This window comes from Sphaerodactylus townsendi, linkage group LG04 (genome assembly GCF_021028975.2).
Source record: "Sphaerodactylus townsendi isolate TG3544 linkage group LG04, MPM_Stown_v2.3, whole genome shotgun sequence".
NCBI lineage: Eukaryota > Metazoa > Chordata > Lepidosauria > Squamata > Sphaerodactylidae > Sphaerodactylus > Sphaerodactylus townsendi.
Genome location: NC_059428.1, coordinates 23369835 through 23385258, shown reverse-complemented (window position 1 = coordinate 23385258; position 15424 = coordinate 23369835). Strand labels below are relative to the sequence as shown.

The following is a 15424-nucleotide window of genomic DNA, read 5'->3' as shown; positions in this document are numbered from 1 at the left end:
GGCTAGACGGAAACACAGGCCCTGCAGTACTTATTCAAGTCCAGTAGGGCCCTGGTCTCATTAGGGAGCTTGTTCCACCAGGTAGGGGCCAGGACTGAGAAAGCCCAGGCCCTCATAGAAGCCAGCTGGACCTTCTTTGGGCCAGGGATCTCCAGCAGTTTCCCCTCCGACAAGCGGAGGGGCCTTGTGGGGCAATATGAGGAGAGACGGTCCCATATGTATGCAGGTCCAAGACTGCTCTCAGCCTTAAAAGTTAAAACTAACACTTTGAATATGACCTGGTACTCGATCAGGAGCCAGTGGAGTTGCTACAGGACCAGAGTGATCCGGTCTCCACTTTTCACTTCAGAAAGGAGCCTGGCTGCCACATGTTGAACAAGCTTTAATTTCCAGGTCATAGACACAGGAAGGTCGGCGTATAGTGAGTTACAATTATCCAATCTGGAAGTGACCATTGTGTGGATTAATGTGGCTAGGTTGGAATGGAAGAGGTACGGAGTGAGATGAGCAAGCCCCAGAAGCAAAAGACATCTATATAAAAGGCAAGGTGTACTGACTATAATTCACTTTGTAAAGAGCTGTGCAGGTGCATGAATAGAGGAGGTAGGCCGCACTGCCACAAGTGCATGCCAGGTGTATTGGCAACGACTCACATTTTTCTAGAGCCTGTTGTATTTTTTCGCACAGCGGGCCTTGTTGCTAGTAATAATGCACGTTCTTTCATGTTTCTTGTGCTATAACTGCAGTAGGAGGTGGTACGACCCTCTTGCCCTTCCTCTCTGCACTATCACACTGTATTGTGTGAAGGTCCATTGAAAAGTAGTATATTGCACAACCGTTTCAACCCTTCCTTTCTACATCTATCTTGCCTCCATGGACAAATGGATTTTCAATCACAAACCTATCCACACACCATTGCCAATGTGCCCGCACTTTAACCACACAATTCAAATGCTTCACAAGTGTCAGGAATGGCACCAAAGAATTGAAATGTATTCCTGTTTCCAGAGCAAGGCCACATAATGGCGACAGCGATTGAATCTAAGTGATTGAGGTGCAAGCCCTTAGCCCTGTCAATGTAACTGCTTTAAGATATATGTATTCTGCCTGTTAGATATAACCACTCTGTTAATGGAACGTTCTCGCTTTGTACTTTCACTTCTTCTCACACCTAATAGACAAACAAGGCTTATTCCTGACACCTTCTACTCCCATGGAAAGCTGAGTATTTCCATTGCTCTTGGGGGCAGATGGCCAAGTGGCATTTTCTCTATCTTGAGACACAAAGACCTTGAGAAGTCCTTGGATGATTCCGCACATGAGTAAAATAGGTTCAACCCAGTTCTCTGAGAAGGGTACTGACCTAGGTCGAAACCATTGTTGTTCCCCACTGCAACCAGCTTGATCCCAGCTCGGAGGGCGGAATCATCCTGTGCCTCTTCGCCGCTCCGTTCTGATTGGCTACTGTTCTACGGCCATGTTCTGTCTATCCCCACACACGTTATAAAAAAAACTGCCACGGGAATGGAGGGACGAAGGTGGCGTTTTTTGATTGGCCAGCTGTATGCATGCCCGAAACACTCAGCTGTGATTGGCTGAATGGGGGACTCCTGGCACCAGAGATTCTGCACTTTACTGGAATCGAACTGAGTTCGAGCGTGGTTCCCTGAACTAGTAGTTCCCAACTGGAGTCAGAAATTTGACCGTTACACGAGGCGAAGCTGGTACAAAACCACATCAATCCCAGTGGTTGTGCGGAGCACTTAGGTCGAACACAGCTCGAACTTAGGTCGATAACGCAAGTGCGGAATCGACCCTTGTGGCCTTCCAAGCTTTAATGTAACTCTTTCTCACATTCTTTGGAAAACTGGGAGGGGGATTTTGTGTCTAATAAAGGGGTGCAAAAATCAAGTCTCATAGAACTGGCTTCTTGCAATCTGGGTGCTACGTTACCTTTCCAATGAACACTACTGATCAGCGATAAAGAGTCTATTGTTTTAAGGATAGAGACCTAACAAGAAGTCACCCCATGTGCACCGCTCTACATATGCATTGGCACCTTAGTGACAAAGAAAGAAAGTTGGACAAGAAACAAAGGTGAGATATGGCTAGTATACTGGGATAATTTGGAGAAAACAGCTTCTTGGTGCTCTGTGGTGCTAGCTGCTGAAAGAAGTGATAGGACAGTCAGGTACTTGTGTGTGTGGGGAGGGGGTGCATGATGGAAACAAGCTGCCACTGACTTGGGTATAACACCAGTGGAAATGTCAACAATACAATAGACATCTCTTAATGTTTCCTCATAATCATTTTGAAGTAGTGACACATGAAAAAAAAAATCAACAACATGCCAAAGGGCAGGCAACAGATAGAATGAAAGTCATGTGGATTTTCACACTATGCCCGTGGTCAGACCTATATAAATTTGCCCTCTTCAGGTGCAAAAGACTGGAGGCCAAAGATACTCTCTTTTTTAGCACAGACTCTTTGGTAACCTCCACAATGTTGCACATACTCCTGTGCATTAGCATTTTGCTACCCTGCAGCCAGGCCTTCCCGCATAGCAATGAAGATGATTCGGCTGAGGACCATTCGGATGAGAATAGTTCAGAGGAGAGATCGTTTGAGGATGACTGGAATGATGACAGCTGGCAGGTAGGTAAACCTATACTGTGCCATAGAACCATACAGTAAGTGTCTTGCTGAGGCGCTGCAAGAGACATCTCCTTTTAAAATACAATGCCAGTGTGGTGTGGCGGTTAAAAGTGGCAGACTCTTATCTAGAGAACTGGGTTTGATTCCCCACTCCTACACATGAAGCCTGCTAGGTGACCTTGGGCTAGTCACGGTTCTCTCTAAACTCTCTCAGCCACACCTACTTCAGAAGGTGACTGTTGTGAGGAGGGGAAAGAAAGGCGATTATAAGGCACTCCTTAAAGGCAGAGGAAAAGTGAGGTATAAAAACCAACTCTTCTTCTTCATGCAATGTTTGTAGGCCAACCTGAAAACACAAAGAATGAGATAAGAATACAGATCAAACTTTTTACAGTGCAGGCCAGCAAGAGAGCTGATGTGGGATACACTGCTGGGAACACTGTGACACAGGTCTACCCAGAAGTAAATTCTATTTTATTCAATGGGACTTACTCAGGGGGGGTATACACAGAAACTAGCACCCAGGGCAAACACTGAAATTGTGCCACCACCACCCCCTACTCCCAAACATCCCGGCTTTGCCCTGTAAAGAGTGGAAGAGACACCCCTCCTTTGCAAAGCTAAACCAGCTCTTGAGCTTCTGGCTACTGTGTGGTGGGTAGAGTAGAATAGTAGACACTTCTGTTCTTAAACTAGATGATGCACTCCCCCCCCCCCAACCCCCAACTATCTATAAAAAGATACAAATCTGGGTCATTACCAGATCTGCTTGCATTGATTCCAGCGAAAAGCCACTCCTGTGCTTTGGGGTCAGAATAAAAACCATTATAGGGTTTCAGATCTTAACCATTTCCCCCAGTCTCTACAAATTAAATTTCAGAGTGTGTGGTACCATGTACTGACTCCAAGAATCAACTCCACCAAACATAAAGGAGTAAACATGCATCAGACTGGATAAGTAGTTTACTGTTCTGTGTACTGACTTGGGAGTAAGCCCCATTAAAATCAGTGAGACTTGATCCTAAGAAAGTATATACATAGGAACTGGCTGCATGAGATCATAGAGTGAAATTTGCTAACTTACAAACAGGCCTACCTAGCTGTTCCTGCAGCATCAGTCTGGTCTGTGACAATCATCAGGTGATAAATGGCTTGGGACCCATCTATCTGAAGGAGCGCCTGTGCCCCTATGTACCTGCCCAAGCACTAAGGTCGAGCAGGGGGGTGTCCTGGTGGTCCTTCCCCTGTGGAGGTGCAGGGAGAGGGAGTTCACAGGAGGACTTTCTCCATGGCTGGCCCCAGACTATGGAACAGCCACCCCATGGAAATTCACCAGGCACTGACACTTTATGGGTTTGGGCATCTGGCGAAGATTTTCCTATTCACCCAGACCTTTGGCCTTTGACCCCACCCTGCGATGCGCCCTCCAAAAGTTGCCAGTCTGGGGTGGGGGAGAGTATGTGGGGGTTTTTTTAATTGAATGTGGTTTTATGATTGTTTTATACCTTGGTTTTTCTACTGTCATTTTTATAGTTGTTTTTAATCTTGCAAGCTGCCCTGAGACCTCCGTATAGGGTGGGGTATAAATTAAAAAATAAAATAAATAAGAAAAAGCTTTGACTGCCCATCTCAGACCATTAATCTTTATTAAAAGGACAAGATTTCTTCCCCCTGGCCCTGACCACACCAGAAGCAGTGGCGTAGTGGCTAAGAGCAAGTGCACTCTTATCTGCAGGAACAGGTTTGATTCCCAGCTCTGCTGCTTGAGTTATGGAGGATTATCTGGGGAATTCAGATTAGCCTGTGCACTCCTACACATGCCAGCTGGGTGACCTTGAGCTAGTCACAGCTTCTCGGAGCTCTCTCAGCCCCACCCACCTCACAGGGTGTTTGTTGTGAGGGGGGAAGGCCAAGGAGATTGTAAGCCCCTTTGAGTCTCCTATAGGAGAGAAAGGGGGGATATAAATCCAAACTCTTCTTCTTCTTCAGCTTGAGGCAGCACCATGAATCCCAAGGAATTCAAAGCATGTGGTAGAATGTCACATGACACCATGTGATAGGAAGAAGAGGACCCAGAATCTCTGAAATTGCTCACGCTAAAAAATAATCCTCTCCACCATGGGGCTCCAACCTGCAATCTCTCTGCTCCTCTCAGTGTATTGTGTGCCTGTATGGGTGGGCACACATGAAACAAAAAGGAGGAGGCAGGATGCCCAATGCTGAACATTGGTACCAGCAGCAGGTCCTTCCAAAAAGGCGCAGGAATCTGAGCTCTACCAGGCCACAATTGAGCTGGGGCTCTGCCTAGTGTAGCCCGGACCCTGTTCTGGCACGAGACCTCCCACCCCAGACCCCGATGTTATAACTGCTCATGCTGCTGCTTGCAGCAGAAGCAAAATGCAAGAAGGGAATCAGCAACATGCTAAGGCTGTGACATCACTTCTGGCTCAAACCCAGAAATGATGTCACTGCATCAGCACGCTGCTTGAGGATTCTATTACAGTGAAGCCCACAGCATCGCACTGATATGCTGACATCATTTCAAGGTTCAGACTTGAAGTGGCATTGTAACAGTGTGTGATGCTGTTCGTCACAAATCCACCCCCCCACCCCCCGCATCTGATGGGGGTTGATGGCACTGGGCTGGCAACCTTAGCTCGACCTTAGGGATCTGGCCCACAGGTTGAAGACAACTGACCGAAGGTACTACAGGCATATTTCTATTTTTTTAAACTGCAAAATGTTGGAAAATACACGATATGCATCACAGAAATTCAAAGAGGTCTGTCTTTTCTCCTCTCAATTATCCAGGTCTACATTGAGCACTACTATCCATGCAAGGATACAGTTAACCATACCACTGAAGAAAAAGTGAAAAAAATGCAGCATTTCTTTCATTTGCCTGAAACAGGAAGCCCAGACAGTGAAACTATAGCGATAATGCATCGACCTAGGTGCGGAGTCCCTGATGTCTTGGAATATAACAGAATGTCTGGAAATCCAAAATGGGAAAAAAACCACTTGACTTATAGGTTGGTTGGATTTCAGCTTTTTTTATATATATATAATATTTTTATTGCAATTTCACAATAGGTATTAAGGAATATTTCATACATTTCAGCTTTTTGATAGATACTAAGAACAAGCACTACTTCTTAAATGCTAACATATTTTCCTTTGCTGCTCAAAGAATCAATAACTACACTCCCGATTTGGATCAAGAAAAGGTAGTCGAAGCTATCGAGAAAGCTTTTAAAGTGTGGAGTGATGTTACCCCGTTGGAATTCGAAAACGTAAATGAACCTGCTGATATCGAAATCCTGTTTGCAAAACGTGGTAAGGATTTTTTATGGGTTTATTTTTGTTTACTTATTAATCATGTTGACCTTGGCACTGAGGAAAGCCTGACGATTGAAAGATTAAAAGAGCAGAAGCAATTAAACTATCCCCAAGCTTTTTTTAAAAAAAAAACCTGTTCAGCTGTGGTTGATAGGACCTACTTGGCATGTAACAGCAATTGTGTCATGCTTTGCAATATGACCAATATTGCAATATGATCAATCACAAGGCCTTCCCATCGGATTTGTGTGCATGTCTGCTAAGCCCACAGCAGTAGACTTTTGAGCTCTTCAGAATTCCTAGTGTCTGAATTCTACTAGTGACAGGCAGTCTTGTGGGCTCGGGGCTACTTCCCACATAAAATAGCAATACAATCAATACAATCTCGCAATAAACCTATAGCAATCTAATATAACTCCATCCAGATGACATAAAAAATTTGACCAAAAATGATTTTTAAAATGTATTACACCTTCTGCAGCTACCTCCCTTTAAATTTTGTCCATACATGTGCCTCCCATCTTGATGAACAGTTGCCCGAAAAGTTCATAAATGCTCCCACCTGGCTTTCTGCAAACTATGAAAAACTGAATTATCCTGGATGGCTATTTTACACATACTGAAATGTTTCAGAAATAAGCTTTGCTGAAGGAATAGGGACTGTGAACTATATTGTTGTGTACAGTATGCATTTTCCATTGCTATGAATATGATCCTGTGTAATTTCTGCATGGTTTAATGTGTTATGCTAATGCTTATGTTTACTTTGAGGTTGGTTTCAGCTGTTTTCAGATTTCTGCAATTTAAACACTATTGTATTGCTTATTGGAGGCCCCATTCCTGTTGATTTAATTGTCTCATACTATGTGATTTGCCTTGAATATCAATTAGAAAGGCAAATCATAAATGACTTGAATAAATACATTTGATTTTACCCCCATTGCTCCTCCAGTTAAATTTCTGGAACAGTGTGGGTAAAAGCCAGAGGGAACTGTATGCTCCGCCGTGTGCTCTGGACCATTGTTAGATGAGAAAGATGAACTTTAATATCATTGGTATAGAAACCCCAGTTTCTAGAAGACCTCATGCCTGGAACGTGTGGGACTGGAATCTTGCAGAATCCTACAGGGAAAACTCAAAGGGGCAATTAGAAATAAATCTAGTGGGAATTAACTGATTATACCTGTGATTATAATGATTCATGATTGTCGGGGAAATTCTGAAAATGTAGCTAAAGAGCCAACAGTTTTTCCTGAGTTAATTTGTGTCCAGATAGATAGAGTGAATGATTCTATAACAAGATACACAGAGACAGAAAGCGAGGGGCAAATGACATTGGGCGTTTCTCCACTCTAAAAATAACGTGGAGACTTACCGGCTTCGTCTGCTGCGGGACCTTTTCAGTGTGAGGTCATGTTCCACACTGCAGCTTCCGCCCCTTCCTAGATGACCGCTGGCAGCCGCACAGCAGCCAGGCAGGACTCCCTACTATCCGTTCAGGGGGTGTCCTGATTGGCTGTTGCGTTCGTGATTTTCCCGCCCCCTGATGATGTGAACCCTCCTGTCCAATCAGGGCATGGCGGGGCGTTCGTGATGCCGTGGGATTTTTAGACATTTTCAACTGGACGAATCCTTGACTATTTGTGGACACATCTTGTCAACATCTTGTGTCCACAAATAGTCGAGGATTCGTCCAGTTGAAAATTTAAAAAAAATTCCCGCCACATCGCGAACGCCTTGCCACGCCCTGATTGGAACCGGCGAGGAGGGCCCACATTATCAGGCGTAAGCGGGAAGAAAGGAAACTACGGGGTAAACCACCGCTCTCCCCGCGCTGTGTGCGGGGCTATCAAAAAGGCTCCGTTCAAAAGAGGAGCCTAAATGACGCGCGCTGAAGGGGCGCGAGAGGGCAGGATCGGGGTGGCTGCGTTGTTGCCGCTCCTGTAGTGGGGAGTGCCGCTGGACCCCGCACTAATTGGCAACGTTAGCGCGCAACAAAAGGTGAGTGGGGAAAGGGCCATTAAAACATGTAACCAGCATTTATTGTATAATAAAGCAAACTATTATTACTATTTATTTATTGTATAATAAAGCAAACTACTACTACTACTACTAGGAGTAATAGTAGTAGTAGTAGTAGTAGTAGTTGTTGTTGTTGTTTTATATGCTGCCCTCCCCAACTGGACTAGAAAGAAACATGCATAGCACACAATATAACAAAAATAAGGAATATATTCTGTCTGCACAGCAAGCATGAGCAAAGCACTTGAGACTTTGGCATGCAACCTTGAATAAATAATCAACCAAGTTTATACTTTTTGCAATCCATTGAAGAGATAACAGTCTCCAGAATCCTCAGGGGAGGTGGTATGGGGGTATAGGCCATGCAAGAATTATATCCAAGTTCCTTGCCCTATCTGAGGGGGGAAGATGTGCCCCAGTTAGGTCACAATGAAGTTTAAATTCTGATACCAGTGTCTCTTGGGTGTTTAAGCTTTAGGGATGGTACAACTAGGCTCGGGAATGTCTGCAGTAATCTTAACCAAAGGGTAACTCCAAGGCATAGTATTCTTATAGCTCACAGTAGTACATTTGAAAAGAATTATGGGAAGAAGAACCCAGCTGAGAATCCAAAAAAGACAACAAGGCTCAGTTTTCCAAAATTCCACCACAATGATGATACTCCACGTTCAACAAACAAGGTACTCTTTCAATATAGACTACTTTTAAAAATTAAATCCCATAGCTAAATTTGTTTTGAACAAACTGTGGCCTTTCTGCATGGGCGGAATATGGCGGCCTGGGGACGGCAAAAACGCTGTCCCCAGGCCGCCATTCACACAGGGGGTGCAGCTGCATCGCAGCCGCGCCGCCCTCGCGCTGCCCGACTGGCGCGAAGCCGGTGTTTCCAGAGTGTGCTGGGAAGCGCACTTTTCCGGGAACGCCGGCTTGAAGCCGCTGCCGTGCGAACGGCAGCGGCTTCAAGGCGCCTCCCCCCCCGCACTTACCTTGTCCCCAGGCCTCCGGCGCGTCGCCAAGGCCTGGGGACACGCCCCCATGCCCTGCGACGCTGGAGCAGGCGTGCAGGGCTGGGGAGGCGTGTCCTCAGTCCTCTGCGACGTGCCGGAGGCCAGGGGACATGCTGGGTCGACTGGGTGCCGGCGCTCTGCGGTGCCAGCTGCCCGGCTCTTTCTGGGACCGTCCATGCAGACGGTCCCAGCGTCGTCGGGTCGGCGTCAGAAACGCCGACCCAGCCACTTTCGCATTTGTGCGGAAACGGCCTGTGCTTTTAAAAAACCTATAACTTCTCCCACAAAACTGTGGCAAGAGGAAGTTAACAAAAATCTCTGTCTAGACAAACTTCAAGATGATGGCTACAATACTTTGGCTGTGGAAGCCAAAGAATGTTCACTCAGACCTAAGACCCATTTCTGTTGAGTTTACTTCCAGATAAATGTTCTTAGGATTGCAGCCTGAAAGACCTTGCCCTGATCTTTTTTTTTTTTACTTTTTCCTTTCTAATTCAGCTCATGGTGATTTCAGTCCTTTTGATGGAAAAGGTGGAGTTCTGGCTCATGCTTATTCCCCAGGTTCAGGCATCGGAGGAGACTGTCACTTTGATGAAGATGAAAAGTGGTCTGAAACAGACAAAGGTATAACTATAAACATAAAGTGAGCCATTCCTGCGTCCTGATTCGCAATCCTCCCTTATAGTAGGCGCATACAACACTAACTGTCTCATACCAGATGGAATCGTTTGTCCATCTGTCTCAGTACTATCTATTTGGACAGTGCTCTCTAGAGTCTCAGACAGAGACAGGTCTTTCCCAGCTCTGGAAGGCAAATTAGCAGCCAAGTAATTTAAATGGGTCTTACTCTTGTGTATATTACCCTGACTCAGATGGCCTAGGCTAGACTGATTACGTAAGATCTTGGAAGCTAGGCAGGATCAGCTCTGATTAGAATTTCAAAGGAAGTTCAGGGTCCCTATGCTGAGGCAAACAAGCCCCCCCTGTTCCACTTTTGCCTTAAAAAGAAGAGGAGTTTGGATTTATATCCCCCCTTTCTCTCCTGTAAGGAGACTCAAAGGGGCTTACAATCTCCATTCCCTTCCCTCCTCACAACAAACACCCTGTGAGGTGAGTGGGGCTGAGAGAGCTCCAAAGAACTGTGACTAGCCCAAGGTCACCCAGCTGGCATGTGTTGGAGTGCACAAGCTAATCTGGTTCACCAGATAAGCCTCCACAGCTCAAGTGGCAGAGCGATACAAGAGGAAAGGAGCATATTGCGCCAATTAACATCAAAGTAGCAGTCACTTCATTGGCTGCTGATCAGTTTCAGGGGTCAGTTCAATGTTCTTGCTATTATGTATACAACCTAAAACCAACAAACCTGCAAGACTACCGCTCATGTTATGCTCTGCCACATTGGCTCTGGATGATGATTCCTTTTTACAAATTTGAACTGCCACAGCCTACGCTCAGGCCGTTTTGACTGTTGACTTCTGGATGACGGAACACCTTATCATATGAAGTTAGGAGAGTTCTCATGTTCCAGTTCTACAGCAGACTCTGGAAAACCAAACAGTGGAGTTTTCTTGAAAAATAGGTTGATATGTATTGTTGAAGGCTTTCACAGCCGGATTCAACTGGTTCTGGTGGGTTTTCCGGGCTGTGTGGCCGTGGTCTGGTGGATCTTGTTCCTAACGTTAGGAACTTGGATCTGGTGGATCTTGTTCCTAACCTTAGGAACAAGATCTACCAGACCATGGCCACACAGCATGGAAAACCCACCAGAAGCAATAGGTTGATAGTTTTTTTAATATTATTTCATAGACATTTTATGTTAGTTGTGGGTTTAAAATATTTTTCATTATGATCCACTGTCCTGTTGAGAAAGGCAGGTTACAAATGCTGCAAAATAAATAAATACATTTTCTTTTCGGTATTTTAGATATCAACCTTTTTATAGTTGCTGCACATGAAATTGGTCATTCTTTGGGTTTGGACCATTCAGAGGAACTTGGTGCCTTGATGTACCCTATGTATTCTTATATGGATCCAGAGACTTTCGTACTTCCGGATGATGATAGGGAAGGAATTCAAAGTATATATGGTAATTTCATTATTTTTCTTTTTGGATAGCCCAGGCTAGCTTGATCTCATCAGATCTCAGAAGTTAAGCAGGGTTAGCCCTAGATAGTATTTGGATGAGTGACCACCAAGAAATACCAGGGTCATGTCAGAACATGTGTAAATGTTTAGATGAGCAAAATCTAAATGACAGCTGGACCCTCCTTCTAACAGGTGCCGTGTGCAGATTAGTACCGAGTGCACAGCTTGTACTGTGTGCAAACCTGATAAGGTGAGGGCACCTGATTGGTACCACTTTTGTATACAGTTAGCACAGACAGCAATGTGATTTGTGCCTGAAAACACCTGTGGTCTGGCGAAGCACTTTGTTAGTAGATAGCAATAAAATAGAACTGCACTGGCGACTGTGTGTCTTTTTCCAACATGGTGGTAATTGCCTTATATCCTCTCTTTGAAGCAATGTGATTTGCTACTCGGTATTTACCATCTACCTCCAATTGGATAAATATATTCTTATCTATTATTTCAAACTGTAGTGCATAGGTGTCAAACTCACGGCCCTCCAGATGTTATGGACTACAGTTCCCATCATCCCCTGCCAGCATCATGCTGGCAGGGGATGATGGGAACTGTAGTCCATAATATCTGGAGGGCCGTGAGTTTGACACCTATGCTCTAGTGGAAGCCAAATTAATAAATAAAATAAAAAGGATGCATAGCCCCTCTGGAAAATCAGTGAAGGGATCTCAGCTATATGACTCAGAGGCTAGGTTAATGAGTTAGGACAGGTACCCTCCACACCTGCAAAACTTGAATCGGCCCATTTGATGAAAAACCCCACAGGTTGTAGAATTTCTCCACAAGGTTCCCAGTTCAGGTTTTAGAACACCTGGATCCTTCCACAGAGGAACAGCAACTCCTGTAAAGGCCTGAATTTGCTTCACCTGATGGGCTGTAGACTCTCCCACGACTGAGTCATTCTTCAAGTTTCAGAATACTTGCGCAGTTAACTCTGCACAGGCTGCAGAATCCTTGTGACAGGAAATCCACTTCAGGTTTTAGAATACTTGAAATGGAAATACATCTCCCTAAAGAATACCCCAAACGAATAAACTTGAAAGCAAGCACAGAAAGAACATTAAGACAAGCACCTAGCCAAGACAAATTAGACAAATGGCTATAAAGATTAGGCAGAAACCCTTAAGAACATGGTGCCTTCTGAGGTCCAGACCCTGTGGGATTTCTAAAAGAAGATTACACTGAATTCTATACCAAATGTAAATCAAGAGGTACCACGAAGGATGCCTGTGCTGCCACTTTGACTGACAGCGTGAAGTATGCATATGTGTAAATGAGTTTATATGAGGATTTGAGTGAGAATCAAAGAATGAGATCTCAGCGATATGATTTAGCAACAAAGACAATTTACCCACTGCTGTCACAGGCCTTTTCCACACATGCAAAATAATGCACTTTCAATCCACTTTCACAATTGTTTGCAAATGGATTTTGCTATTCCGCACTGCTACAAAGTGCATTGAAGGTGGATTGAAAGTGCATTATTCTGCATGTGTGGAAGGGGCCACAAAAACACAGAAAGACCTAGATCAGGCCAATGATTCTGTAACAACTGCCCAGAGTAGAATATCTTTCCTGCAACGGAGACTGGAAGAGGCAAGGCAACTTGCTAATTTATTTGGCCAGGCTAAGATACGGAAAAATGAGACCACCCATCTTGTGGGCTACAAAGAAACAGTCTTTGAGGAACCAGCTGGGCTTGTTTGGAGATCCAATTGCCTTTATTCACCCAGACAACTTGCCAGAGTATTCAGTTTTTCAAATATGCGGATGTCTTAGCAGAACATCTCCACAACCCTAATCAGGTAGGGAAAGTTCCAGAAGACCCTGAAGAACCAAGGTAATTGTGAAAAGAACGGGGAATTGGCAAGGACAGGAAATTAAAGATACAGGTTACTATTCAATTTAATATCCTGCTCTTCCCGTCAAATGGGAACTTGGTATTTGCATATTATCTGTGGTTTTATTTTTTAAAACAACACAATTACTAAGGGTGATGAAGAAAGATACCACCACAGCAATCTAATGTTGACCGAAGTATTTACACAATTCATGAACAAGGGAAACATGATCAATGCCATGAAACATTTTTTTTCCTATTTCTATTCTATTTTTTTTCTATTCAGCCACTGAGGTGTTTCCCTTTTCCATATTTTTCCACTGAAAATCAGCCCAGTGGTTTTCTGCAACAAAACAGAATGCAGATATTAAGTAAAGAAACCCTCTCTGACATACTTTCATGTCAAATTGCAGCAGATCCAATCTCCAAAAGACAACTAATAACACTACAAGTTTTATAAGTTACATGAGATAGGAAGGAGGAAAACATTTCCTACCAAAGGTATTGTCAGGTTGACTAATAATGTTATATAAAGCACCAGTAATAATAAAAGCCCTGTCCTTGCATAACTGTGACAGCTTATTTAAATAATAAATGCTCACTCACATCACATGGACCACACGGACCATTAAGCAATTTCCTATAAGTAAGCAATCTTTCTGAGGGATAGAGTCCACCCACACTCACCATCATTTGTCTAGCCTGACAAATGCAGAACTTTTGTCTCAAACGCAAGGTAAAGGCAACCTTTTTGACTTTCTCCATATTTTTCTCATGCAGGGCCAAATCCAAAGGAAGACAAGAGTACAAAGGACTTAGACAATGAAGATACAGACGATCATGATTTTGATTATTCTGACTATTACTATAAATATTTCTATTCCTTATTCTATCGCTTTCTAAACCGATATAAGTATACAGAGGGGCATGAGTATCCAGAGGAGCATGAGTATCCAGAACAACCTGAAGAAGATTCAAAGCAACATGAAAGTTCAGAGGAACATGAAGATCCAGAGGAGTATGAGTATCCAGAACAACCTGAAGAAGATTCAAAGCAACATGAAAGTTCAGAGCAACATGAAGATCCAGAGGAGGATGAGTATCCAGAGCAACCTGAAGAAGATTCAAAGCAACATGAAAGTTCAGAGCAACATGAAGATCCAGAGGAGGATGAGTATCCAGAACAACCTGAAGAAGATTCAAAGTAACATGAAAGTTCAGAGCAACATGAAGATCAGAGCAACATGAGCATTATTGAGTGTTTCGGGGGTGGGGGAGCTCATATGCTTTATTTTGCATGAATCAACAGTGTCTCTAATAAAGAACACGATAAGAATTCGTTACATTGGAAATGGCAATGTTATTGTTTACATTTTTCCTCCCTACCTTCCCTCTGAAAAGCAATATACATGGTAAATTTCCCAGTCTCATCATCATAACAACCTTGGGAAGTATGAGAGACAACCTTGGGAAGCCTATGATCATCACCCCATGAAATAACAGTGCAGTCCTAAGAACTTTTCCCTGGAAGTAAGCCCCATGGTAGAGGCTGGAGTGGAATTCGAGTAGACCTGCTTAAAATTGCTCTCTCAGTGACTGTGAAAGGATCTGTTTCCATGTTTTCCCAGTTTAAAAGGAATGTTATCTGTGCCATCCTAACAAAAATCAAACCATTCTAAGCCCATTGGCTTTTATGGTCTTAGAGAGGTGTAAAAACTCTGTTTAGGATTGTGCTGTATAGTTTGTGTATATCACACAGACAAATTGGGACAGGAACCTTTAAAAAATTCAGATTAATCCTTACATAACATCATCTCCAAACTACAGTGATCAGTTCCTCTGGAGAAAATGAATATTTCCATCCTCCGAAGAAGCCATTTTCTGCACGGAGACTGATCTCTGTAGTCTGGAGATCAGCTGAAATTCCAGGAGATTTCCAGGTCCCACCTAGCACCATTATGGACAGCAGCAAACAATGTGGAGAAGAGGTGCATCTTGGTACCACTAACTGCTCCCCGCTACCCTGTGTGTAACAAGTTTATGTTTTAAAGGTGGCTTACAATATGTATAAGATGGTCAGCCCTTGACTGGCAACACATCAAAAGAGCAGAGACAGACAGGAATGGCATCATCGTGACCCCACTTCCAGCTGCATAACTGGAAGTTACATTGCTGCATCATGCAATACCCAGGTTTCCATGAAACTCTATGGCAAACACCATAGAGATCAGGAAAAATCCTTAACAGTTGCAGTCAGATCACTTCCAGGTTCTTGGGCAGAAGTGACATTGTGGCCTCACCCACCACTGCCACTCCACTGGCTACTCTAGTGTGAAAAGAAACAGCTGACTGAGAAGCAAAAATTGAAACCCTGCTCTAGTACTCCAAAACTAATTGTAAGTTTCTCTGGCTGTCCTCC

The 15424-nt window shown here is 44.0% G+C and overlaps 1 protein-coding gene across 2 annotated transcripts; it reads left to right on the top strand.

Moving 5' to 3' along the window:
- Positions 1–2436: 2436 nt before the first annotated feature.
- LOC125431963 (macrophage metalloelastase-like) lies at positions 2437–14357 on the top strand. 2 transcript variants are annotated; one of them, XM_048495217.1, is made up of 7 exons: positions 2437–2655; positions 5467–5687; positions 5846–5991; positions 9522–9647; positions 10948–11109; positions 13786–14127; positions 14203–14357. In XM_048495217.1, the coding sequence occupies exons 1-7, from the start codon at positions 2503–2505 to the stop codon at positions 14211–14213; spliced, it is 1161 nt and encodes a 386-aa protein (XP_048351174.1). In that variant the 5' UTR covers positions 2437–2502; the 3' UTR covers positions 14214–14357. The 2 variants fall into 2 exon arrangements, with proteins under 2 accessions (XP_048351174.1, XP_048351173.1); XM_048495216.1 differs by having other exon boundaries at positions 2438–2655; positions 13786–14357.
- Positions 14358–15424: the final 1067 nt, after the last annotated feature.